At 42.4% G+C, this 27524-nt stretch overlaps 1 protein-coding gene across 1 annotated transcript; it reads left to right on the top strand.

Moving 5' to 3' along the window:
• The first annotated feature begins 1820 nt into the window (after positions 1–1820).
• LOC148928483 (uncharacterized) lies at positions 1821–3978 on the top strand. The gene is made up of 3 exons (XM_089056694.1): positions 1821–2298; positions 2374–2807; positions 3298–3978. Exons 1-3 carry the CDS (start codon positions 1821–1823, stop codon positions 3976–3978), a joined length of 1593 nt encoding a protein of 530 aa, XP_088912820.1.
• The last annotated feature ends 23546 nt before the right edge of the window (positions 3979–27524 follow it).

Genomic DNA, 27524 nt, shown 5'->3' with positions numbered 1-27524 from the left:
GGGAGACACTCCCACCGTCTGTCCGGGCAAACATCAATTGCTTCATCGCCCGGTGGAGGTATCGAAGGACGGGGTTGTGGATGGAGGAAGACTTGGCGTAAGCCGGCATGAAGTCCTCCCCTTCGACGGTCATAGTGATACGCTCGGATTTTGCACTATTTTAGAGCCCTTATTTGGTCTGTTTTTAGTGTCTAAATCGCAATTCATGTCCATATCTCACATATTTTATCTATTTTGGTATTTTGACATGTTTTGTGAGAATTGTGCATATTGGAGCCAAAAAGATAGGAAAAATTCGAAGATGGAATTATGGCGCGTTCAAAGAAGCCCAGCGGCCCGCTGCATGTCGCAGCGACCGCCGCTGCGCTTGAAGCGGTCTGCTCCGGAAAAGTTGTGCTGAAAAGTCTAAAGACGCCCAGCAAACGCTAGGACGTGTGCAGCGATCGCTCGAGAAGATCCCGTAGCCACTGGACTAATTTGCAGCGACCGCTGTAGGACATGCAGCGACCGCTACCCAAATCCGCAGAGGCTTCTGACAATGCACAGCGACCGCTGGCCAAGGTGTAGTGGTCCGCTGCGAGAAGGCGGTGCACGAATTTAATTTGATTTTCTCCAGATTTTACCAAGATTAGTCAATCTTTTCCTTTCCTACATAGATTCGACTTACTCCCTATATATATCCCCTTAAAACTCTTCATTCGGAGACAACTTTTTTTACACTCTTTGCCTCACAATTCTAGAGCAAAATATTTGAGAATTCATCACTGTGCAAGAGGTTGAAAACGAAGTCAAGTGAAGATCAAGGCTACAAGATTTTACCTTTGGGTTTTATCACTTTAGTTCTTATGTTTACATTATTTTCCCTTCAAACTATGTTTTTAGATTATTCTATCATGTGTAACTAAATTCATAGGATTCTAGGGATGTGTTAGTAACATTCTTTTGGTTTATACGAATTCCATTTTCTATTTAATATCCGTTTTGTTTATACTTCGTTTCTTCCTTAAGTTGTTCCGTAATACTGCATGTTTGAGTGACACATTCGATGTTGATCTGCTATAACTTGTTACATAATCGTGAGAGGAGGTTGGCGAGTTAGATCCACTTAATAGGCACTACAATTAGCTTCCCTTAAAACGACACTGTTAATTGAGAGTGAGGACTTATCAAGGGTCTTAGGAGCTTCTAGGAGTTACGAATCTAGGATTAACAACCCTAGTGTTAGTAATCTACGCTTGTACCACATGGGCAGAACTTATGTGACTCGTCCTATCGAAGTATAGACTGTGCTAGGGTATTGTAGAAGGAGTTTGTATAACCATAGTTGTGAACGCACATCCCTGGAATACTCTTATCTCACTTATTCTATCTCTAGTTTGTGTTGCATTCATCTGTTTTCTGTTTTAATTCAATTATTTTCACAAAAATTCTCTGGTTCTCCAAATAATAAAAGAAGCTTAGTAGAATATAGCCAATTGGTGATCTTATTCCCCGTGTTCGACAACCCGGTACTGACCTTTAGCTATACTAGATCTACCCTGTATACTTGCAGGTATTTTTAGTGTTAATAAATAGTGCATCAAGTTTTTGGCGTCGTTGCCGGGGAATAATATCACTTTGGGATTGATATCTTCCAAAGGACGATTTTACTACTTTGGATTTTATTGCTTTCAAATTTTGATTTTTAGTTTTAATTTAATTTTTTTTATTTTCTCTCTTTCGGGTAGTTTATGCGAACGCGCTCTGGGAAGGACAGCTTAGAGCCGATCGATCACAAACTTGAAAGGACACGTAGGATAATAAGAAGATGACGACTAACAATGGCAGATGATGACAACATGACCGAGTTGGAGAGGTTGCAGATCCAAGTCAAACTTTTGATGGACGAAAAGCTCGCTCGAGAGGCACAGGAGAAGAAAAACAAGGAGATACTCCCTGTTATGCACATGTTCAACCACGGGAACGATCTTACGATTTCCGAGGGTCCTCGGTTCGACGCTAACAACTTTGAGCTGCGCATACCCCTCATTCAAAGGGTTGAGCAGCATTCTTTTTCAGGAAGGGCCACGGAAGATGCAAACCGCCACCTATCGAGATTCGTGGAGATTGCAAATACGCTCAAATTGAATGGTGTCGACGACGATGCCATTAGGGTACGCCTCTTTCATTTTTCCCTTATAGATCCTGCTAAGGAATGGTTTGAGTGTCTACCTATAGAGCAAGTGTCCACGTGGAAAGACATAGTGGCGGCTTTCCTCGACAAGTACTACCCGCCAGGCACCATATTGAAACTGAAGAGTGAGATCTTCCAATTCATCCAGCACCATATTATATAATGGCTTTAACGAGCAAATTTGTGCCATGTTGGTTCAGGGGCCAACGGAGGATTCCTAAGGAAAAGAGGGGCAGATGCAATTGCAGTGAGAGAGGAATTTGCCACCAACAGCCGCGGGTGGTCGAAGGAGAGGCATCAGTCAAGGAGAGTTGCAGCAGTAGAGACAGACGAGGAAAACTCCCTTGCAAAAGAAGTGGCAGAGCTGAGGGTTAGGGTGAATCAGATGGACACATCGAGAAGAGAAGATCCGGTACCACCGACTTCCATTATCGCAGTCACCAAACCCGACGCTGATGCCGCTCCCGTTGAGGATGTCAACTACGTGCAACAAGGAGGCAGTCCCAACCATTCATTTAACAACAACAATAATCGCCCTAATCAGGGGGCGGTAATTACAACAATTATAATGGGTGGAATTAATGTAAGTAAAGGTGGAGTTGTAGAGCCCGCAAAGAAGGAGGAGAAATATGAGGTACGGATCATGAAAATCCTTGAAGTGCTAGTGCAAGATAGAAAGACCAACGACACCTAGATCGAAGTCGTGGAAACAAGGTTGAATAACCTCGAGGCTGGAATTACCACGCTTACAATTGTCGTCACCTCAATCAAAACCCAGATAGATCAAGTCCAACAAAAGATTGAGGAGGACAAGAAGGCATCAACGCGAGTAGCGTACATCAACAAAAAGTGGGTCGCGAAGCAGAAAACGGGGTAGAATACAGCTCTGGGGCGCAAACTGGAGTCTGTCAGACGCCCAGCGGACCGCTGCGAAGCCGGCAGAGACACCTGCGCCCAAGGATGCTCTCGTGCGTCATAATGGGATTGTGCTTCCGTTTCAGCCAAAGAGGAAGTTTTCTTGAGGAGCAATTTAAGCACTTCCTAAATATGTTCTGCAAAGTTCACATTAACAAACCTCTCGTTGAATCATTGAAGGAAATACCTAGGTATGCAAAACTACTTAGGGAGACCGTGATGCGAAAGAAGAAGCCGATCTCAAGTTGCCTCTTCATTGCAGTGAAATAATTCAACGGGAGAAAGTAGTGAAACAGAAGGATCCCGACAAGTTCATTATTAAGTGTTCGATTGGCCAAGGAAAAGTGGACAAGGAACTCTGCGATCTTGGGGCTAGTATCAACATCATGCCACTCAAGTACTACGAGAAGCTCAACATCGGGCCACTTATGAAGGCAGACTGCACAATTAGGTTGGCTGATAACTCCGCAATCAAGGCAATGGGCATGATTGAGGACGTATTGGTAAAAGTAGATGATTTCATCTTTCCCGCTAATTTCATTATACTTGATATGAAGTTTGATAAAAATGTGCCACTAATCCTCAGACGAGATTTTCTCGCCACGAGCAAAGCGCTTATTGATGTAGGTAGGCGGGAAATCACGCTTAGCGACAATGTTAGCAAGTCTACCTACAAAATCGAGAGTGAGATGTTCAAGTACGAGGAGGCACAAAGGGCCAAGATGGAGTGCGAGTGCAGAGTCATGATGATGACAGATAATACAAAGCCTAAAGGGCCAAGAGAAGGGGAGGATTGCTCTAACCTTCTATCTTTGTCATTAATACTGTACCTCCAGCCCCGAAAAAGGGAAAGCCTAACCCCCCTAAAGTTACACCGCAGGGAAAACTGAATGGGAAGAAGAAGAAGAAGGGTCCGTCACATGATGACCCCGACCACGAAGGAAAAGTATAAATGATGGAGAAAGATGGGCACAAAATTGATACAATTCACGGTTTTTAGCACAAGGGTCATCGACCCGCCTAGCTAGTTGGGTAATTTCAAGTCGAGCCAACGACTCTAAAACAAAGGCGCTTGTTGGGAGGCAACCCAATATTTTATTTTCTTTTATTTTTCTCTTAATTTTTGTAATTCTCGTATTTAAAAAAAAAAATTAACGGCGACCGCTGCATAATCCACAGCGGTCGCTGCCAGTTTGACACGTGTGAAGGAACAGGGTCGGGCCCTAGGGCGTGCCGGAGCGGTCGCTGCGTGGACCGCAGCGGCCCGAAGGAGACCGTCGTTAGGAGAAACATGCAGCGGTCACTGCGCGAGAGGCAATGACGCGAAAACTGCTATAAGAGTTAGTTTTTCTTTCTATTTTCTTCATCTTTTCTCTCCATTCTCTCTTGCACACGACCTCCACTCAAAATATTCAACAATTCCACACACCCTAACTCAAGTTCATCCATTGCATCTCATTTTTCAGGGCTTCCATCGTTCAAATCACTCCAAATCAAGGTATGAATCCTAACTTCAATTTCTGAGCTTATGCTTAAATTCTTCCGTGGACTTTTCTTTATTTGATGATTTGTTCGGTTGAGAAATTTGTTTTATCATGGGGGATGAGTTTGATGTTATTGTTTCATGATTTCATTGGCTATATTTGTAAATTGGGTGATGAATTTTGTGTTTTGATAGTGAAATCCCTCCTTGATCTTTGTTATACTTTGCAATCATGTTCATAGCATTGTGAGGCTATTATTATTTCCATGAATTGCAATACATGAGTAATTGACAGCGATTGTTGGTTTCGTTGCTTAAAATGTTGCGTCTCTGCATGGGGGATTAATTTGCATTGGGGGATGGATTATGGGTGTTCTTTTGTGTTGATATTGTTTTACATGTGTACATGATACAGTTTAGAACACATGTTAGGTACAAACTTGCACAACATGGTTTATTCTTGAATTGTAGCTTGGTTGATTGCAAGTTTGGGGAAAAACCCTTGTTTGTCATTTGTTTTGGTGCTCTTTTTATGAGTTTGGTTTTCTTTATTTGGGGGAAAACCTCTTGTTGTCATTATCCTACAAAGAAAACCAAACTCATAAAAAGAGCACCAAACAAATGACAAACAAGGGTTTTCCCCCAAACTTGCAATCAACCAAGCTACAATTCAAGAATAAACCATGTTGTGCAAGTTTGTACCTGACATGTTTTCTAAAGTGTATCATGTAGACATGTAAAACAATATAAACACAAAAGAACAACAATAATCCATCCCCCAACGTGAATTAATCCCCCATGCAGAGACGTATCAACATAATCAACACAATCTAACAATCTCTATAAATCACACATGTATTGCAATTCATGGAAGTAATAATAGCCTCACAATGCTATGAACATGATTGCAATGCATAAACAACAAAGAACAAAAGGGAAAAATGCTCTCAAAAACTCACAAATCATCACCCATAACAAAAATATAACCGTTCAAAATACGAAAGATCATCACCAAACTCATCCCCCTGGTAAAACAAACTTCACAACCGAACAATTCATCAAATAGCACAATATCCATGGAAGAATTTAAACATGAACTCAGAAATTTGAGTTAGGAATCATACCTTGATTTGGAGTGAATTGGACGACGAAAGCTTGAGAATCGATATGCAATAGATGAATTTGAGTGGGGTTCGTGTGCAAGAGAGAATGGAGAGAAAAGATGATGAAGAGAGTGAGAAAAACAGACCTTAATAGGTAGTTTCGCGATTCTGCTCTCGTGCAGCGACCGCTGCGTGTCGCACAACAACCGCTGCAGGTCTTCAGAAAATGGCGCGTTCTCCCAGGCCGTTGCGGCCCTATGCAACGACCGCTACGGCCCGGCCCTATTCCTGCACACGTGTCACACCTGTTGCGACCGCTGTGGATTATGCAGCGGGCGCCGTGAGTTAATTTTTTTTAAGAAAATGAAAATAACGAAAAACAAAGAGAATATAAAAGTAAACAAATTGGGTTGCCTCCCAACTAGCGCCTTTATTTTAAAGTCGTTGGCTCAACTTGAAGTGACCCAACTAGGTGGGCGAATCAGTGACCTTTGTGCTGAAAACCGCAAATTGGACCAATTTCGTGCCCATCTTCTTCCACCATTTGTACTTTCCTTTCGAGCCTAGACTTCGGGGTCATCATGCGACTGAGCCTTCTTCTTCTTTTTCCCCTTCGGTTTTCCCTGCGGTGCAACTTTAGGGGGGTTAGGCTTGCCCTGTTTCGGGGCTGGAGGTACAGCATTAATGACAAAAATAGAAGGGTTAGAGCAATCTTCCCCTTCTTTCGGCCCTTTAGGCTTCGTAGTGTTGGTCATCATCATGACTCTGCACTCGTACTCCATCTTGGCTCTTTGTGCCTCGATGTATTTCAGCACTTCGCTCTATATCTTATAGGTGGACTTGCTAGCATTGTCGCTAAGCGTGATCTCCCCCTACCTACATCAATGAGAGCTTTGCTTAGGGCAAGAAAATCTCTTCCGATGATTAGTGGCACCTTTTTATCAACTTTCATATCAAGTATAATGAAATCAGCGGGGAAGATGAAATCATCAACTTTTACCGATATATCCTCGATCATGCCTACTGCCTTGATTGCGGAGTTATCGGCCAACCTTATCGTGCAGTCCGTAGTCGTAAGGGGTCCGATGTTGAGCTTTTCGTAGTACTTGAGTGGCATGATGTTGATGCTTGCTCCAAGATCGCAGAGTGTTTTGTCCACTTTTCCTTGGCCGATTGAACACCTTATGATGAACTGGTCTGGATCCCTCTGCTTCGCTGTCTTCTCTCGTTGAATGATCTCACTGCAATGGAGAGGCCACTTAAGATCTGCCTTAGTAGGCTTCTTCTTTCGCATCACGGCCTCCCTAAGTTGTTTTGCATATCTAGGTATTTCCTGCCATGATTCAACAAGGGGGATATTAATGTGCACTTTGCATAACATATTCAAGAAGTGCTTAAATTGCTCCTCAAGTTTAAACTTCCTCTTTGGCTGAAAAGGGAGTACAATCCATTGTGTCGCATGAGAGCATCTTTCGTCGCGGGTGCTTCTGCGGGCTCGGTAGCGGCCCACTGCAAGGCTTGCAGTGGTCCGCTGGGCGTCGAGCAGGCTCCGGTTTGCGCCCCAGAGCTACATTCTGCCCCCATTTTCTGCTTTGCGACCCACTTTTTGTTGATGTCAGCCATTCGTGTTGCTGCCTTCTTGTCCTCATCTATCTTTTGTTGGACTTGGTCCATCTGAGTTTTGATATAGGTGATGGCAGTTATGATCGTGTTTATTCCAGCCTCGAGGTTGTTCAACCTTGCTTCCACGACTCCACTCTTGGTGTCGTTGGTCTTTCTATCTTGCACGAGCACTTCAAGGATTTTCATGATCTCTGCCTCATATCTCTCCTCCTTCTTTGCGGACTCAACCACTCCACCTTTACTCACATTAAATCCTGCAAGGGGTTGCAAGAATTATTGTTAGAGTACGAAAGGTTGGGGTGAGGACGGTTCCCATTATTATTGTAATTACCACCCCCTGGTTAGGGCGATAATTATTGTTGTTGAAAGATCTATTGGGGCCGCCTCCTTGTTGCACATAGTTGACATCCTCGGTAGGAGTGGCTTCAGCGTCGGGTTTGGTGGCTGCAATAACCGAAGTCGGTGGGACCGAATCTTCTCTCCTTGATGTCTCCATCTGATTCACCCTAACCTTAAGCTCTGCCAACTCCTTCGCAAAGGAGCTCTCCTCGTCTGCCTCTATTGCTGCAACTCTCCTGGTTTGATGCCTCTCCTTCGACCACCTGCGGCTATTGGTGGCAAATTCCTCTATCACAGCCATAGCCTCTGCTCCGCTCTTCTTTAGGTATCCTTCGTTGGCCCCTGAATCCAACATAGCACAGATTTGCTCATTGAAGCCATTATATAAAATACCTACGTGGTGGTCCACGTTGAAACCATGGTTGGGGCACTTGCGGAGGAGTCCTTTGAAATGAGCAACGGCCTCATAAAGGGGCTTGTCTAGGCGCTGAATGAATTGGAAGATTTCACTCTTCAACTTTACTATGGTGCCCGATGGATAGTATTTGACGAAGAATGCTGCCACTATGTCCTTCCACGTGGATACTTGCTCTGTAGGTAGACACTCAAACCACTCCTTAGCAGAATCTGTAAGGGAAAAGGGAAAGAGTCGTACCCTAATGGCGTCATCGTTGACACCATTCAACTTCAGCGTGTTGGCAATTTTCACGAACCTCGAGAGGTGACGGTTTGCATCTTTTGAGACCCTACCTTCAAAAGGATGTTGCTCAACCCTTTGAATAAGGGGTATGCACAGTCAAAATTGTTAGCGTCGACACGAGAGCCTTCGGAAAACGTAAGAACGTTCCCGTGGTTGAACAGCTGCATAACAAGGACCATCTCCCTGATTTTCTTCTCGTGCGCCTCTTTGGCGAGCTTCTCATCCATCAGGAGCTTTACTTGAGCCTGTAATAGCTACACTCAGTTATGTTGTCTTCGTCCTCCATTGCTAGTCGTTCACTTCTTATTCTCCTACGTGTCTTTTCAAGTTCGAGATCGAGCGGCTCTAAGCTGTCCTTCCCAGAGCGCGTTTGCCTAAACTGCCTGAAAGAGACAAAAAAGAAAAATTAAAACTAAAAATTAAAAACTGAAAGCAAGTAAATCCAAAGTAGCAAAATAGTCTGTTGGAAGATATCAATCAAAAAGTGATGTTATTTCACGGCAACGACGCCAAAAACTGGATGCACTTTTTATTAGCACTAAAAATACCTGCAAGTATACAGGGTAGATCTAGTATAGTTAAAGGCCGGTACCAGGTTGTCGAACACGGGGAATAATATCACCGACTGGCTACCTTCTACTAAGCTTCTTTTACTATTTGGAGAAACAGAGATTTTTGAAATTTTTTTGAAAACAAGATAATTGAAAGCAGTAAATAGCTAATTGCAACAAAAACTAGAGAGAAAATATATGAGATAAGAGAATTCCAGGGATGCGCGTTCACAGTTATGGTTATACAAATTCCAACTACAATACCCTAGCACAGTATATACTTCGATAGAACGAGTCACACTAGTTATGCCCATGCGGTACAAGCGTAGATTACTAACACTAGGGTTGTCAATCCTAGATTCGTAACTCCTAAAAGCTCCTAAGACCCTTGAAAAGTCATCACTCTCAATTAAAAGTGTTGTTTTAAGGGAAGCTAATTGTAGTGTCTATTAAGTGGATCTAACTCGCCACACTCCTTTCACGATTATGTAGCAAGTTATATTAAATCTACATCGAATGTGTCACTCAAGCATGAAGTATTAAGGAACAACTTAAGGAAGAAACGAAGTAAAAACAAAATGGATATTAAATAGAAAAAGGAATTGTATAACCAAAGTCGTTACTAACACATCCCTAGAATCCTATGAATTTAGTTACACATGATAGAATAATCTAGAAACATAGTATTAAGGGAAAACAAAGTAAATATAAGAACTAAAGCGACAAAACCCAAAGGTAGAATCCTAGTAGCCTTGATCTTCACTTGAATCCGTCTTCAACCTCTTGCACGGCGAAGAACTCTCAAATATTATGCTCTAGAATTATGAGGCAAAAAGTGTGTGTTGAATGAAGAGGTTTGAGGGGGTATTTATAGGGGATGGTTCGAATCCTATTGGTGGAAGGAAAAAGGTGGCTAATTTTGGTAAAATCTGGAGAGAGAATAGGTCAACTCGTGCGCCGCGTTATCGCAGTGGACCGCTACACCTTGGCGAGCAGTCGCTGTGCACTCCCCAGCGGTCATTGGGCGTCTTCAGACTTTTAGCAAAACTTTCTCCGGAGCGGGCCACTATGGGTGTAGCGGTCGCTATGGTCCAGCGGTCGCTGTGCATGGTGCAGCGGGCCGCTGGACGGCTTGAATGCTCCAGAGTTCTATCTTCGACTTTTTTTCCAATCTTTTCAGCTCAAATATGCACAATTCTCACAAAACATGTCAAAATACCGAAATAGATAAAATATGCAAAATATGGACATGAATTGCGATTTAGATATTGAAAACATACCAAATAAGGGCCTTAATACAGTACAAAATCCGAGCGTATCAACTGCTAGTGTGCATTTGAAAAGTGAAATCTTACTATAAATGGATAGACAAAAGCAACAAAGAATAACAAACTGCGCTGACCAACTAACTACCCAGTTATGTAGAAAAAGCTGAAATGGTAAAAGGACAAAAGTAAAAGGTGGCTAAAAGCATAAAGGTGGTCACAAACTCAAATTGTGACATTTTATTCTTCATCAAGTAACAAAAATTAGGAAAATCGAGAACTCCATAGACGAAAGCTTGATATTGAAATCGTAAATCCAAATTTAGACTCGAAAACAAATTACGAGCACCAATTCGTGTAGAAATCCATGACCACGTAAACTGACCAACATGCAAGGTGACAAAAACGAAATAAACACCGATCCCATGCATTTCCGAAAGACTACACCGATTAAAACTTGTAATCACTTGAGAAATTACTAGATCTAGTTAGCTAGGCAGATTTGAACATGCAACAAATGAATCGACGTAAAAACTCTAGATCTATCTAACTAGGCAGAGTGAAATCAAGCGACAATCGAAACCCGAAATAAACCAAAATTAACTTCATTGCATTCAAGATTAGAACCAAAAGATGTTTCAAATAAAGTAGTTAACTAAGATCAACTTCGAATGCAAGAATGACAAGAACTTTAACTAGGAAATCATGAAATAAAACGAGTAAAGATTATTTTGGGCTCTGAAGAGTGATAAGATTGGAAAACATCTAAGCTACGACGACAACTGGCTGGAATGGAACGATGACTCCCCCTCCGGCAGGTGGCCGAAGTCTTCAAGTGAAATCTAGACTAGAAAGCGAGCTAAGAGAGTGATGGAGCTAGTCTCCAAAGACGTGTGTCCTTTTTTTCTTCATTTGATCTTCTATTTATAGGGCGGCTTGCCCCAATCCCTAGGGCTTCTCTTCTACTGAAATGACAATTATGCTCCTCTTCCCAACAGTTGATCGTTTTGTTGCATTTTCCTCCCTTCTCTTGCTCAAGCTCCGCGGCATGCATCCTGGTCAGTGTTGCACCCTTCTGGCACTTTTCACATAAATCTTCTTCGCCCCTTTCGTCCTGACTTGTAACTAAACCTGCACACTTTAGCAATTTTCTTGCACATAATATTCGATTAAGCACATTGATAAGCCTAATTTCATGCATCCGTAATGTGCAAAAAAAAATGTTATAAATTGCTGGGTCTAACACGTTTCCTAAGCCAGGTTTGTGAAGAAAATCGCTAGATCAAGGAAGTAATGAAGGAGATGGTCTAGCGAGAGAAAAGGACGAAATGAGCAGGATTTACAAGGAAAATTGGCGTGACGGGGGAGTCTACAGCTGAGGGCAACAAAGTCATTATCAATACCTCGCTGGACCCACTAAAGCGCCTATAAATAGAGAGGAGCATGCAGCGTAACGGGACAGTTTTTCACTCTTCTTAGCTCATACATTTACACACACACTTGGGAAACATTCGGGGGATAATCGTGATAGGGGGGGGGGGGGGTACTTTCTTAAGATCTCGAGTTTGGTAACACCGTCCCAGTGAGGGCGAAGATACAATTGTTTTAATTTCAGCTGTTTTTGCTAGTTTCCACCGTCGAACTTCACTTTTGGGAGTCGACTTTGATGTTGATGATGTTTAACTGCTTATCGCTCATGGATCTGAGTTTAGCTGTTTAATTTCAAGTTACTTTTGCTTAGATCTCTCTACTGTTAGCGTAGTTCTTAAATTGCTATGTCGATCTCTGCTTATTTCGTTATTGAGGTGTTTGATGTGGAATTGGGTGACAGATCTGTGGTTGATTGAGTGTTCGGAGCTTTAATTTGTAAATCTGACATGATGGAGAATTTCTTCTATTTGGAGTCCGTGTCGGACGCTTGGATCCGGAGTGGATTTAGCGTCTGAAGTTGGTTTTGGCGTGTGAAAGAAACAGTAGTGGATAGACTTGTTTTATTTCCTTTGTTTTCTATTTCCCTTCGTCTAGGTATGCAGATCTGTTAAGTTCTTCGTTATTTATGCATAGATTTGATTCCAAGTTAGTAGCCCTGTTTTTTATTTGCGTATGTGTTTTCTCCAGAAGTTTTTATGCGAATTTGGTTGTAGAAGACGATGTCACTGTCAGTTAGTACGAGAGTTAGTTATTCTGCCACTTTCCAGTCGTACTCTGTTTTTTTTTAGATGTGGTCCCACCGTAGATTTATCTCCTAGGTCTAGCTGTTAGGTTAAGTTTCTTTCTAATATTCCCAAGTCAAGTTAATTTTAATTTTCCTCAACCCAAGAAAATGCGTGGCAGCAGCCAACACCAAAAATACTCCCAAATCCTTGATTTAGTAAAGTGGTTGAGGGTTTTTGAAGTGGGGAAGTACTTGTGTGTCCGACAACTGGGATTCCGCACAACCTACGAGTTCCTAGACCAAGTGATCTAGTGGACTTGCTGGATCTGGGGAACCTGCCTTATTTGAATATCGCAACACTGCACACACACCACACTTGTACTGTCACATCCCGACGTAGCTTCAAGTGGCGCCGTTGCCGGGGATGGATGGCGTTTGCTGTTATTAAGGATTTGGTGTAAATATTCTAATTTTTGTTATTTTCTTTCTCCCTGACAGTTTATGAAAGCGGGCTTCCAATCTAGAAGTTGGGCAAGTTCATCTGGAGCAGGGAGTGGCCAGTACGAGTGGCGAATCAAGCAATCTACATTTACCATCACTACTAGATCAGGATTGAGAACGGAAGATCCATTCCCGTTCGAGTCAGAAAGTGAAAAGGAGTGGAATTCATCGACAGAGGAGAATCCAGGGACATCAACAGAACCAGAGCAATCCGAGACCGAGGAGGAGAAGGACCCAGATATGGCTCATCTTCTAGACCCCGATCCAGAAATAGGGTCGCTCACCGCACATCTTGACGGTGAACCCGCTCATGCTATAGTTTCGAATCCACGACGGAGGTCGATCGACATCAAAACAAATGTGCTTGGAGTTCTACCTACTTTCTCTGGGCGTAGGAATGAATGCCCTTATGAATTTCTGAACGAGTTCAGTAAACTATGCAGCATTCAAAAGCGACCCAACGAGGCAACAGAAGAGGACTACCGTCTTCGAGCAATTCCGTTTGCTCTCAAAGGGGAGGCGAACACTTGGCTGCTGAGGCTTCCACCGGACTCGATCAACACGTGGAAGGATTTTAAATTGGAATTTTTGGATTACTTTTTTCCATCTAATAAGACGAATGCCTTGAAGAAGGAGATTCAGGAGTGCAAACAAGAATACGATGAGTCCCTAAGTTCTTATTGGTCCCGCTTCAAGGGTCTGCTGGATGCTTGTCCAAACCATAGGATGATAGAAGCGGAGACTTACTATTTGTTCTATGAAGGTGCAAACCCTGAATCAAAGGACTTGATGAACTCCTCGAGCGGGGGAAATTTTACTAAGAACAAAGCAAGTGAAGCCAGGGAAACGCTGGGGAGATTGATTGAGGCGAAGAAGGCCTATGATAACCCGCGAAGCATATTGAGGAGAGGATCAGCTAATGCAGTGATGGATCAAGAAGACAAGAAGGTGGAAGATAGGATCGATAAACTGGAAAAGGCCTTGCTAAGTGCGATCGAGAAATGCAATCCGCATGCCCCAGTGGAAAATGAGAAATCCCTTGGTCAAGAGGAAAGGCAACTGCAACCATACTACAGCCAACCCTACGAAGGAGAGTGCCACGCTCAAGCAAGTTCGATGGGAAGTTGGAATCCCGATGGAAGTTGGAATCAAGGGAGACAGAGGGACGCTCCATGGAGGACTCACCCAAACTTCAGATGGACTGACCATGATCAAAGCCAGCCACCTCCCTTGCAGCTCACGAATTTTGCACACCCTCCGGAGAGGCAGTCCAATTGGCCAGGGAAGGGACAAGAAGGACAATTGCAGCTGGGATACAGGAATCAGGATCAAGCTAATTGGGGAAACAAAAATCAAAACAACCCAGGAAACTCCTATGTGCCACCTCGCCAAAGGAATAACCAAGGGTCGAGTAACCAATACAACAATCATCAAGGAAATTTTCGACAGAACCAAGGTCAAGGACAAAATTTTGGTCAATTCAACTTCAGACCACAACGGAGTTTGGATGACATGGTCCATGATTTGGTAAATTCACAGCAGTTCATGCAAGGTAACCTACATTCCAACAATGACATGGTGCACAAGTTACAAGATGCTCAGTCAGAGCAAAAAGCCGCCATGGACATGATGGCAAAACAACTTTCCCAGATCGCAGTATCTCTGAACGAGATGCGAGGGAATGAAGGTAAACTTCCTGCTACCGTCAAACCGCCAGATCGGGCAAATATTAGTCAAATTACTTTGAGATCTGGGCGGGGTTATGAAGGGCCAACGTTGGGAGCTGATGAGGAAGCGCCTATGCAAGCCAAAGAAGGGAAACAGAGTCAGAAACAGCAAGAAGGAGGCGCTGAACCAAGGGGGATCATTGTTCAGAGAGACCCCCAGAAGGAAGACTTAGGGGGATCTCTACCTCGACCAAGGGACCCGTTCTTCCTAGACCCCGAACCTGAGGAAGTAAGTAAGGAAGTAAACAACGGAGTTGATGAAACCCAGGCTGGGACGTCCACAAATGCAGTAAAGCGAGCAAAACCATTTCCATATCGTGGGGAGGCGAAGAAGAAAAAGGATGATACAGAGGATCTCATGGAGATTTTCAGCAAGTTGGAAATCAACTTGCCATTCTTGCAAGCCTTGAAAATGCCCACCTTCAGTAAGTTCATCAAGGAGTTTATTGCAGGGAAAACCAAACTAGATGGGAAGATTGTGATTGGAGAAACTGTGTCTGCTATGATACAAAAAAGAAGGATGCCCTCAAAATGCACGGACCCAGGTATGTTTACATTACCTATTTCTTTAGGGGATATCAAGGTTGAGCATGCCATGTGTGATCTAGGGGCGTCAATAAATGTTTTGCCTCTTTCAATCTATAAAAGGTTAACTGGGGTAAGAATGGTTGATACCAAAGTAGTAATCCAGCTAGCAGATAGAACTTGCATTTGCCCTGAAGGAGTGTTGGAAAATATTATAGTCAAGGTGCATGAGTTTCTATATCCTGCTGATTTTTACGTGATCAAGATGAATGATAATGGGTCTGCTGAGTCCAGTGGGGTACTTTTGGGGAGGCCATTTTTGCGTACGGCTAAGACCATTATCGATGTGTTTGACGGAATAATTTGCTTGGACTATAATGGGGAAAAATACACCTTTAGCATAGATGAGGGGATGAAAAGACCTTTGGATGTTGAGAATATCTATGCTATTGATGTTATTAACCCTTTAGTCCAAGAATATCTTGAGACAGAATTGATACAGGAACAGATTGATAACTCGGAGTTGAGCCATTCGATTGACAAAGAAGTTGTGGGATGGTGTGCAGCAGTGAACACAGAGGAATTGACAGATGAAGAGCTCATGGAGGCCATAATGGAATTCTGCAGGAACCCGGAATCAGCTAGGTCCAAGGGATCGGCTTATGTGGCCAGTTTGGAAAAATCTCCTGGGTTAGGGAAAGAGACTTCACCAGAAAATTCAGGAAAAAAATCCCTTGCTCCAGAAGACAAATGGAACGAAAAAAGAGCTGAAAACACTCCCACCAGGCCTTAAGTACGCTTACTTGGAGAAGGACGAGACATTTCCAGTAATAGTCAACAGCAACTTGACCAAGGAACAGGAGAAGGAGTTGTTAGAGGTCATTAAAAGGAACAAGAAGGCAATAGGATGGACTCTCTCAGATTTGGTGGGAATAAGTCCAGATCTTTGCATGCACCACATCCGTCTGGAAGAAAGTGCAAAGGCTCATCGAGATGCACAACGGAAGCTGAACCCAAACATGCGAGAGGAAGTCTTGAAGGAGGTATTGAAGTTGCTTGCTCTAGGAATCATTTACTCCATTCCTGACAGTGAGTGGGTCAGTCCTGTCCATATGGTGCCAAAGAAGTCTGGGATACAAGTCGTCAAAAATGAGAAGAATGAATTGGTACCCACCAGATTAGTGACACGGTGGAGGATGTGCATCGACTACAGGAAGTTGAATGAAGCCACAAAGAAGGATCATTTTCCTTTGCCTTTCATTGATCAGATGCTGGAAAGATTGGCAGGCAAACAGTATTTTTGTTTCCTTGACGGATACAGCGGATATTTTCAAATCTACGTTAATCCGGAGGATCAAGAGAAGACCACTTTTACGTGCCCTTTTGGTACATATGCATACCGAAGAATGCCGTTTGGATTGTGTAATGCACCGGGGACTTTTCAACGATGTATGATGAGCATTTTTTCGGATCTGTTGGAAGTATGCATTGAGATATTCATGGACGATTTCACCGTCTATGGGAACTCATTTGATGCTTGTTTAGCCAGCCTAGATCTAGTGTTGCAGAGATGTCAGGAAAAGCATTTAGTGTTGAACTTCGAGAAGTGCCACTTCATGGTGACTGAAGGCATTGTCCTAGGTCACGTGGTTTCTGAGAGGGGTATCCAGGTAGACAAGGCGAAGGTGGATGTGATATCAAAATTACCATACCCTACGAATCAAAAAGAGGTGAGAGGTTTCCTAGGCCATGCAGGGTTCTATAGGAGGTTCATAAGGGATTTTGCAAAAATCGCGCAACCACTCACTCGGTTGTTACAAAATGATGTTGAATTCGTCTTTGACGAAGGATGTGAGAGGGCGTTCCAGCTGCTTAAGGACAGGTTAGTATCAGCACCAATAATCAGGGCACCAGACTGGAACCATCCTTTCGAGATAATGTGTGATGCGAGCGATTTCGCTGTGGGAGCTGTCTTAGGACAAAAAATTGATGGAAAAAGCTATGTGATCTTCTATGCTTCCAAAACACTAAATCAAGCTCAAAAGAATTATGACACCACGGAGAAGGAAATGTTAGCCATCGTGTATGCCTTTGAAAAATTCTGACCCTACCTTCTTGGGTCAAGGGTTATAGTCTTCACGGATCACGCAGCAATAAAATACTTACTGGCTAAGAAGGAGTCGAAGCCAAGGTTAATCCGTTGGGTGTTGCTTCTACAAGAATTCGATTGGGAAGTACGAGATAAAAGAGGAACGGAGAATAGGGTAGCAGATCATTTGAGCAGAATCTTCCAAGGGGAAACAGAAGAGGCTATACTCGATGCCTTTCCCGAGGAACATTTGTACCTTTTGGAGAAATTTCCTAGACCACCTGACTGGGAAGCAGTTTTGGCTCTGACCGGTCTAGGGGAATCAGATAAAGGGAAGCGCACGCTGAATGCAGAACCATGGTTTGCTGATCTAGCCAATTACTTGGTCACAGGAGAGATGCCGGTTTCAGAAGAAGTTTCCCGGGCCCAGAGGATGAAGATTAGAAGCGAATCCAAATTTTATTTTTGGGATGATCCTTACCTATGGAAAATGTGCTAAGATCAAGTGATTAGGCGCTGCATTCCCGAATGGGAACAAAGGGATGTATTAAATCATTGCCACGCGTTATCATGTGGAGGCCACTTTGGGCCAAGGAAAACAGCGAGGAAGGTTCTAGACAGCGGATTTTATTGGCCAACATTGAATAAGGATGCTTTCGAATTCTGCCAGTGTTGTGAGATATGCCAACAGACAGGGGGAATTTCAAGGAGAGATGAGATGCCTCTGATCCCAGTGATCGTGTGCGAAATTTTTGATGTATGGGGAATGGACTTTATGGGACCGTTTCCGTCATCATGTGGGAATACCTACATATTGGTTGCAGTGGATTATGTATCTAAGTGGATAGAAGCCAAGGCCACCACAACATGCGAATCAAAGGAGGTGGCGAAATTTCTCAAGGATAACATTTTCAACAGATACGGAGTTCCTAGAGCCATCATCTCAGACCAAGGAACACATTTCTGTAATCGCACCATCGAGGCTTTGATGAAGAAATATGATGTACACCATCGAGTGTCAACTCCTTACCATCCTCAGTCTAATGGCCAGGCAGAGATTTCTAATCGCGAGATCAAGGCGATATTGGAGAAAACAGTTAATCCGTCAAGGAAAGACTGGAGCAAAAGACTCGGGGACGCATTGTGGGCCTACAGAACTGCTTTTAAAACACCTATTGGAATGTCACCCTACAGACTTGTGTTTGGTAAGATGTGTCACTTGCCTGTAGGAATTGAACACAAGGCGTACTGGGCAGTGAAGGAAATGAACATGAAGCCGATAGCATGCGAAGAAGAGAGGAAGTTGCAATTGCAAGAGTTGGAGGAACTTCGGCTGGAGTCGTTTGGATCTGCCATGTAGTACAAAGAAAGAACGAAGTTATGGCACGATAAAAACCTTCGGGTCAAGGAACTTCATGTGGGACAGAAAGTGCTCCTTTTTCAGTCTCGGCTTAAGCTCATGCCAGGGAAACTGAAGTCTAAATAGATTGGCCCATACACCATCGTTGGCATCCGAGCAAATGGAGCAGTAGAGATCCAGGGTAGTGCTCCAAACTCTGTTCCTTTCCTTGTAAACGGTCATAGAGTGAAAGTCTATAGGGATAATTCCGAGTTGTGTGTTGTGGACGAGATTCCACTACACACACTCCCTATTATTTCCTAAAAGGACGAGGGTAATTTCCGATGAATTCCTGGGTCAAGGGGTAAGTTGATAATTTTGGAAATTCACAACTGACCCAGGGAATCTCGGAAATACAACATGTAAATAGTTTAATCATTCTCTAAAAAAAAAAAAAAAAAAAAAAACAAACAAAATGAAAAAAAAAATGTGTATTTATGTGTATATAATTTCGAAGCACCAGACTCCTAGGGGAACTCGTATTGTATGTCCTAACCTAGACCCAGGGGTCTGGAATCTTCAAATTTGATTTTGTAGGGCATGGTCGAGGGGATTCGCCAGGAGAGACCCTGAAGGAAGGAGTCAAGGAGGGAAAGGATATTTTGAATTTCAAATTCTGGCCGATAATTATGGGAGATGTACGGTTGCTTACATCACGCCTGCAACCGCACCATCTTTTCACCAGAAAAGGCAACCGTCGTCCTTCTCTCTCCATCATTCCTCATTAGACAAAAAAAAAAAATTTGAGTTTGCTCTTCCTTCTCTCTTCATTCACTTCTCTCTCTAAAAGAAGGACGAAACCCTAACAACAAAATCGCCCAGTTCTTTTCGTTTTCCTTTTCAGATCTAAACCGATGGATTCTACCAAGGAAACTGAGTATGACCCCACTTTGTTGGCCGAATTGACACAGAAGGTGGGAAGCATAGAGAAAGCGAAGGAGGTGTACGCCCTATTCGCCGCCAGTCTGATGTCGTCTGCGCCGACTGTACCGTCACTGCCAATTCCGGCGGATTCGGCCGCGACACCGGCAAGTCTCTCTGAAACAAGATCGCAAGTCGCGGAACCGCCGCATGCAAAGGCCGTTTCGCCAGTAGCGGAGAAAGAGGAGGCTTTACACAGGCAATCGGAGGACGGTGAACAGACGCATGACGAGACCTTGAAGGAGACAGAAGGTAAGGTACCGGAGAAGCCTAATCATGAGGGTAGGGAAATGTATGAGGGGGAAACCCCTATTGCTGATGAAATTCTTGAGGGGGAAACCCCTATTGCTGTTGAAATATATGAGGGGGAAGCCCCTATTGTGTTTGAAGTTCGTGAAGGGGAAACCCCGGTTTCTGTTGATATTGCTGAGGGGGAGACCCCTGTGTTTGAGAAGGCTGCTGAGGGGGAGACGCCTATGTTTGAAACAACTACTGAGGGGGAAGCCCCTACTTTGGAGAGAATCGCTGAGGGGGAAACCCCTATTCCAGGAGATGTCAGGGGGGAGAACCCCATCTATATCGAGGGGGCAACCCCAATGTTGATTGGAGAGGGGGAAACCCCAGAAAAGCTGTTGGCGGAGTCGGATCTACATTCGACGGAGGTACCGGAGCCCGAGGAAGGGCTGAAATTGATCGTAGACCTGGTTGATGACCAGGAAACAAGTGAGCCCAAGATTGATGAAAGGGCCGAAAGGAGGCGCACCAGGAGAAGCCTCCTTGACGAAGTTGATGACTTCATACCTGAAGCGACAGAGACAGAGGCGCGCTTGGCCAAGGAGAGAGCAAGAAAAGGAAAGGCGCCGGCGACTGCATCTACCCGGTCAAGGAAAGCTCCCTCCGTCCAGGAGGTCGAGGAACCCCTTTCCCCTGAGACCGAGGAAACCCTTGTCGACGAGCACGAGGAGCCCATCCCTGAGCCAAGCTATAACTCTGAGGAGGTTGAGGAAGAGCCAATTCCCGGACGCCCCGTGATTTGGCTGACCAAGAGCTTGCTGGAGGAAATGAGACAGTTTGACGACCAGAAAAGAATCGCGGTGTACAAGGAACGATGCAGCGCAGGAAAAATGGCCAAGTCGGGAAAACAGTATAGCAAGAGGGAGCTCAAGATGATTGCATGTGACAAAGAATTTCGCGACTATATCCAGGCAATAGGGTTTGAGTGGCTGTTGCAGCACAGCCAAGAGAGAGTACCAGTGGATCTGGCAATGGAGTTTTTCTCCACTTTTCGTTTGAAGAATACCTCAGACCTGGACGCGGATTCCATCACATTCAGACTCTTCAATCAGGAACACGAGTTGAGCATTAGGGAGTGGTCCCTACGGATGGGGTTGTTCACTAAGGAAGAAGATGAAGAGGGGGCTTGGAACGACAGGATGGTGGGGATGCCAAAGAACACACCTGGGTTCAAAGTCCAGACAGCATGGGAACTGGTCACGCACTCTAAATCAGGGGCGTTCAAATCCAGCTACTCCAAGGCCTCCCACATCGAAGATCGGATCCTCCGTTTTGCTCAAACATTTATCAGTTACAATTTGATGGGCAGTGCGAATTCAGCCCTCACTACTACCGATCTCTACTTCACTTGGTGCATGGCAGAGGGTGTTAAGGTGCACCTCGGATATTGGATGGCGCAGGCGTGCCACCAGATGACGAGCAACCCAGGACGTCATATGTACACCTGCCACCTCATCGGCGCTTACCTCCAGAGGAATATAGAAATGAGAATTGCCAAGGCTGCTCCACTTGTAGTCATGTGCGACCCCCCAGAGGTGTTCAGTGTTGACTATTTCTTCAACAAGGGGTTGCTGCAGACTCAAGGCACCAAAACTCTCTTCTATTCTTTAGGAGACAAGGTAAAGGCGGAGCCGGAGGAAGCAGAAGAGGCCATACCAAGTGAAGAGATCGAGGAGCTGCGGAAGGAAGTCCAGGACATGAAAAAGGAGATGCAGATAATGCGGAAGGATATGATGAAGGAACTCGATGGGATAAGGAACGAATTGATGGGGAATCGGGAGGCAGTGCAGACCCTGAGGGGAAATATTGCTGATTTGGCAGTGAAATGTGCCAAATAGAATGATAGGATGACGGAAGCGGTGGAGCTTTCAATGAAAATGTTGAAGTGGATGCAGCAGACGCTCCCCTTGACCCAGTTGAGGACAACTCCTGGGTCCAGCAGTGAAGTCAGGCAGCCCACCCATCGCAGTCCCTCCGTCAAGCGACCACAGCAGTCGCTTCAGATGATCTCCCCGACCATTCCCGTGCAAATTCCAGCCCCACCAAAATCAAAATTGATCGTGAGAAAGTCAGTATCGGAAATCCCAGAGCAGAAGGACGAAGAGCTGGAGCAGCCAGCTAGGAAGAAGGTGAAAGTAACCCGCCCCGGAGTCCCACCCCAGTCTGGCTCCCGAGGGAGCCAGCCCCAGAAATGATCAAACATCTCTTGACCAAGTAACTTTTATTTTTCGTTCTTTTCGGTTTTTTTTTATTGTCTACCTGTTATTTATGTGTTTAACATTTGCTATATCTTCTCCCACTTAGCCCACTGCGTGGTCTAAGTGTGAGAAGTTCGTGTTTTTTGTTGTTTTATTTGTTTTTCTATGTTTTTCTGTGTCTTTCTCCCACTTAGCCCATTGCTTGGTCTAAGTGTGAGAAGTTTTATGATTTTAGTTTTGCATTGATCTCTCTGTTCCCCCCTTCACGACGATGGCTTAGGGACAAGCTTGAGTGAAGTGGGAGGGGGAGAGGAGTCAATGCATTACCCGTATTACATGTTAAGAGTTTGTTAGTTTTAAGTTTTGTCACATGAGCCAGTGGATTTAATACGGCATGATTCCCTTAGTGAAAGTAATTGAAGATATGAGGCATTTCAACTTAGAAGCTTTTTCCTTAAATGAGCCTAGTTAATTTGAATGAAGCAAGAATGACGGAGAATGCCTCTACTTACTTAGTTGTGAAGCCCTATTATATAGTGAGTTATAAACCTCAGATAACTTTGAGCTAACAAATGTTTAAGGGCCACCACTGAATGCTTAGGGAAGAAGAGCTATGAAGGAGAAAGAAAAAAAGGGGGAATTGGGTTATGAAGGTATAAGCTGGACGAAGTCCAGAGAAAAAATGGAGGAATAAGCTGGACAAAGTCCAGATATTGAAAAAAAAGAAAAAAAAAAAAAGAGAGGAGGAATAAGCTGGACGAAGTCCAGAGGGGGGAATGGTCTAAAACAGGAATAATGATAGCCTGACCCAGAAAGGAGAAAACTCTCATAACCCAACGCTTCAGTGGTGTAGCATTAACTTAAGAGAGAATCAATCCTAACATCCCTGGTGAGGAATGAGTGATCGAGTGAACCCAACAATTGGGTAAGTAGAGAGCTATCTTGACAAACTGACAGATTGGCTAGGTAAAGGAAGGGAAAAGGCCTATTTGGAGGAGTGCAAACTATTGGAATGACCTTAATCTTGTGGGGACAGATGCCTAAAATTGAAACTAGCTCATGTAAATATGTGTTTTGCGTGTTTGTGTGATTTTCTTATATTTCTTAGTTTTTCTTGAGTCTAGGTTTAGGAGTCGGTCAAGAGATAACCTCGCTTGAAATTTGCCTTATTCTTTTTCTTTTCTTGTCTTTATACTTGAGGACAAGTATGGTTTAAGTGTGAGCAGTTTGATAAGGCTAATTTCATGCATCGGTAATGTGCAAAAAAAAATGTTATAAATTGTTGGGTCTAACACGTTTCCTAAGCCAGGTGTGTGAAGAAAATCGCTAGATCAAGGAAGTAATGAAGGAGATGGTCTAGCGAGAGAAAAGGACGAAATGAGCAGGATTTACAAGGAAAATTGGCATGACGGGGGAGTCTACAGCTGAGGGCAACAAAGTCATTATCAATACCTCGCTGGACCCACTAAAGCGCCTATAAATAGAGAGGAGCATGCAGCGTAACGGGACAGTTTTTCACTCTTCTTAGCTCATACATTTACACACACACTTGGGAAACATTCGGGGGATAATCGTGATAGGGGGGGGGGGTACTTTCTTAAGATCTCGAGTTTGGTAACACCGTCCCAGTGAGGGCGAAGATACAATTGTTTTAATTTCAGCTGTTTTTGCTAGTTTCCACCGTCGAACTTCACTTTTGGGAGTCGACTTTGATGTTGATGATGTTTAACTGCTTATCGCTCATGGATCTGAGTTTAGCTGTTTAATTTCAAGTTACTTTTGCTTAGATCTCTCTACTGTTAGCGTAGTTCTTAAATTGCTATGTCGATCTCTGCTTATTTCGTTATTGAGGTGTTTGATGTGGAATTGGGTGACAGATCTGTGGTTGATTGAGTGTTCGGAGCTTTAATTTGTAAATCTGACATGATGGAGAATTTCTTCTATTTGAAGTCCGTGTCGGACGCTTGGATCCGGAGTGGATTTAGCGTCTGAAGTTGGTTTTGGCGTGTGAAAGAAACAGGAGTGGATAGACTTGTTTTATTTCCTTTGTTTTCTATTTCCCTTCGTCTAGGTATGCAGATCTGTTAAGTTCTTCGTTATTTATGCATAGATTTGATTCCAAGTTAGTAGCCCTGTTTTTGATTTGCGTATGTGTTTTCTCCAGAAGTTTTTATGCGAATTTGGTTGTAGAAGACGATGTCACTGTCAGTTAGTACGAGAGTTAGTTATTCTGCCACTTTCCAGTCGTACTCTGTTTTTTTTTAGATGTGGTCCCACCGTAGATTTATCTCCTAGGTCTAGCTGTTAGGTTAAGTTTCTTTCTAATATTCCCAAGTCAAGTTAATTTTAATTTTCCTCAACCCAAGAAAATGCGTGGCAGCAGCCAACACCAAAAATACTCCCAAATCCTTGATTACGAGTCTTACGCATCCTTCTCTGTGGGATCGATCCCTACTTCCCTATACTAGGTTTAGTAAAGTGGTTGAGGGTTTTTGAAGCGGGGAAGTACTTGTGTGTCCGACGACCGGGATTCCACACAACCTACGAGTTCCTAGACCAAGTGATCTAGTGGACTTGCTGGATCTGGGGAACCTGCCTTATTTGAATATCGCAACACTGCACACACACCACACTTGTACTGTCACATCCCGACGTAGCTTCACACATCATCCTGACCAATAACCAAGGCTTAGAACACGACTTATCAGAGTTCAATTTAATTAGATAAGAACAATTGAGGGTGGTCTGCATCCAAACCTACATAGATCTCTGATTGGGCCTCATATGTAACTTAATATAAATAGGACAATAAATGAGAGACAATGTACACACAACACATCCCTCTCTCTCTCTCTCTCTCTATGTGAGGCGACGATTTTTGCTTCAAGTCATATATATTTTGTGTGGAAGTTATATCTTCTTTATTCAAGTCCTATATGTTTTGATAAGATCAGCTCACCCTGATATCGAAATATAGTTAGAGAACCAGTCAAAAAATTCGTGGTCTAATATTGAAGATCATCACGTGGAGAAGTAGTGAGCCATCTACGAGCCTTTAAAGAATCAAGAAGATATTAAATTATCTTCATAGAAAGCATGTTTTAGGTTTCAATTAATCAAAATCATGTTTTAATTCAAGTTTTGAGCATGTTACCTGTGATAATTACGCGAATAAAATTTGTCTAAATAATCTGCTAAATAGATATAATTCTCTGATTTATTTGCTCTTCTGCTGCCAACCCCATCAGGAAAGTCTGTGAAAAAAATGGCAAATAGGATTATAGTCCTTCATAGGACTAGGAGTCCTATTTTTTTCATATCGATCCGTCCCCGAATAGGAGTCTCAATATACTATTTAGGACTCATATTCTCACTAACTCATTCTACTAACATTTGATTTAAAATTAATATACCTATTATATATTTTTCATTAACTTTTATTGACATTTTCTAAAACTTTTTTCAAAAAGAAATACACACACGACATGCGACAGAAGTATAGCGCAATGGTTTAAATAAGAAAAAGTAGTTTGATTTAAGTATAAAACTATGCGTATTTATTTTTATGTACTGGGTTTCTATTAAAGTTTGAGAAGAATTCAATACATATCAACAAAACACATGGGTCACGTACTCACGGTTCCGGGGAGTGATTAATTGCTAACTCATCATTTAATTGCTAACTATAACTAATTTAAAGTCATAAGATTTTAGAAAACGTGTTCTCTACAATTTGTCACGTGTAATTTTCGTTTTTATTAATAAAATAAAAAAGATAAAAAAAAAAACTCCAAATTAGGGTTTTGGATGAAAATGTCAATATAGTGTTTCGAAAATATCAACACAATGTTTTAAGAATGTTAACTCATTGCTTATGTTGACATTCTACATGTATTATATTGACATATTCTATATAGTATGTTGACATTTCTGCTTGTACGAAAAAATTAAAAAATTTTGAATTTTTTTTTTAATTTTGACGTCGGAACATATGCATGTAGGCAGTAGGATATCGTTGGAATCCTTATGAAATTATCTTTAATTTGATATATGTTATAGGAATTTAAAGTTTTGGAATTTCTTTTAAAAGTTAGTTATAACGAAACATGTAGTTAATTGACATTAATACCCCTATTGATATTTTTTGGAATTAATTCTATGGCCTTATTGACGTTTTTCGTTGATCGTATTGACATTTAGAGATTAATGATCTAAACTCTTAATTTGAATATTTAATGACTATTATTTAGGTGTAATTAACAATTAAGTTATGAGTTAGCAATATATAACACTCCCCTACAGTTCTCAAACATATCATAGTAATTCTATTTAATTTTATTAAATGGAAACCAAATAACAACAAATCATTTCGAAAAAGGTTTATTTTTTTATAATATCACCTTTGACCAAATTTTAGGTTAATGTACATTTCAAATATTGAATGAGAGATTATAAAATTTTGTAAATTCTCAAATAATCACATTTGACCAATTTTATTTTATTTTTTTAATTTTTTTAGATTCTAAAAATCAAAGCGACATATTTAGTCGTCACATTAATACTCAATTATGTTACTATTGTCTATTCAATTTATCTATGACCAAAATTTTAAATGTTGCCATAAATTTGCTTGAAAATATCACCGATGGAAAATCATTTTTTTTTAACTCATAATTTGTTATTACCTTTTAAAAAGTACTATGGAATAATTTACAATTTGGCCAAATTTTATTTATACAAAATTATCCCTTTCGATAAATGACATAAGGTGGCTGTCGAGGAATTCCATTCCAAATTACAATTATGTGCTTGGTTATTATACAAATATTATAATAATCTTAAGATGGCCGAAATTTTTTTATTTGGATTGTGATTTATGAAACTGGAAACAATTCCTTTATGTTGATAGATTGGATTTCATGATAGTGACGTAAAAAATATAAATTCCTAAATAAGTACTAATAAATATTGGGTAGCTGAGAATTTCGTGACCAAAAAAATACAGTTCTTCTTACCCCAACAACCCAACTACCCTTCTTCAACTACCTTAAAACTCAAAGGTTTTATTTGATTTTCAATAATTCAATATCATATCATACTATACGTCGTCTGTCTGTGTCGACATTACCATCTTTGTCCATTAGAGCATCCACAATGGATGCCCGATCGCGCGCCCGATCGGCCGAGATCGGGCTCGGGCGTGGTCGGGCATCCATTGCAGCCCTCGGTCACGCCCGAGCGCGACCGATAGTTCGGTCACGACTGATCCCGAGCCCGACCGATCGGGCGTGAGCTCGGGCGCCAATTGCAGAGGCGCGCCCGAGCCGGATCTAAAAAAAAAAAATTATAAAAAAATTAATTTTTAATTATAAAAACCGATTTTTAATTCTAAAAAATCGATTTTTAAATTAAAAAATCATTTTTTAACTTGAAATAAAAAAATTATAATTTCACAACGATCCGTACTAAAAGACGAAACCGTGAATTAGTGAGCAAGTTTTGCATCACTTGAGTAAACCTTTTATAGATAGGTTTTCAACTCTAGCTTTCATTGTGACTTCGA

This window comes from Salvia hispanica, chromosome 4, assembly GCF_029641045.1.
Source record: "Salvia hispanica isolate PSC_SH4W2 chromosome 4, Shi_PSC_v1, whole genome shotgun sequence".
NCBI lineage: Eukaryota > Viridiplantae > Streptophyta > Magnoliopsida > Lamiales > Lamiaceae > Salvia > Salvia hispanica.
Note: the sequence above shows the minus strand (reverse complement) of the source record. Positions and strands in the feature narration are given on the sequence as shown.

Coding starts and splice junctions, on each gene's coding strand:
- LOC148928483 (XM_089056694.1), top strand. CDS start 1,821: ATGGCAGATGATGACAACATGACCGAGTTGGAGAGGTTGCAGATCCAA. Junction 2,299..2,373: donor CACCATATTGAAACTGAAGA/GTGAGATCTTCC, acceptor ATGTTGGTTCAG/GGGCCAACGGAGGATTCCTA. Junction 2,808..3,297: donor AGAAGGAGGAGAAATATGAG/GTACGGATCATG, acceptor AAAACTACTTAG/GGAGACCGTGATGCGAAAGA.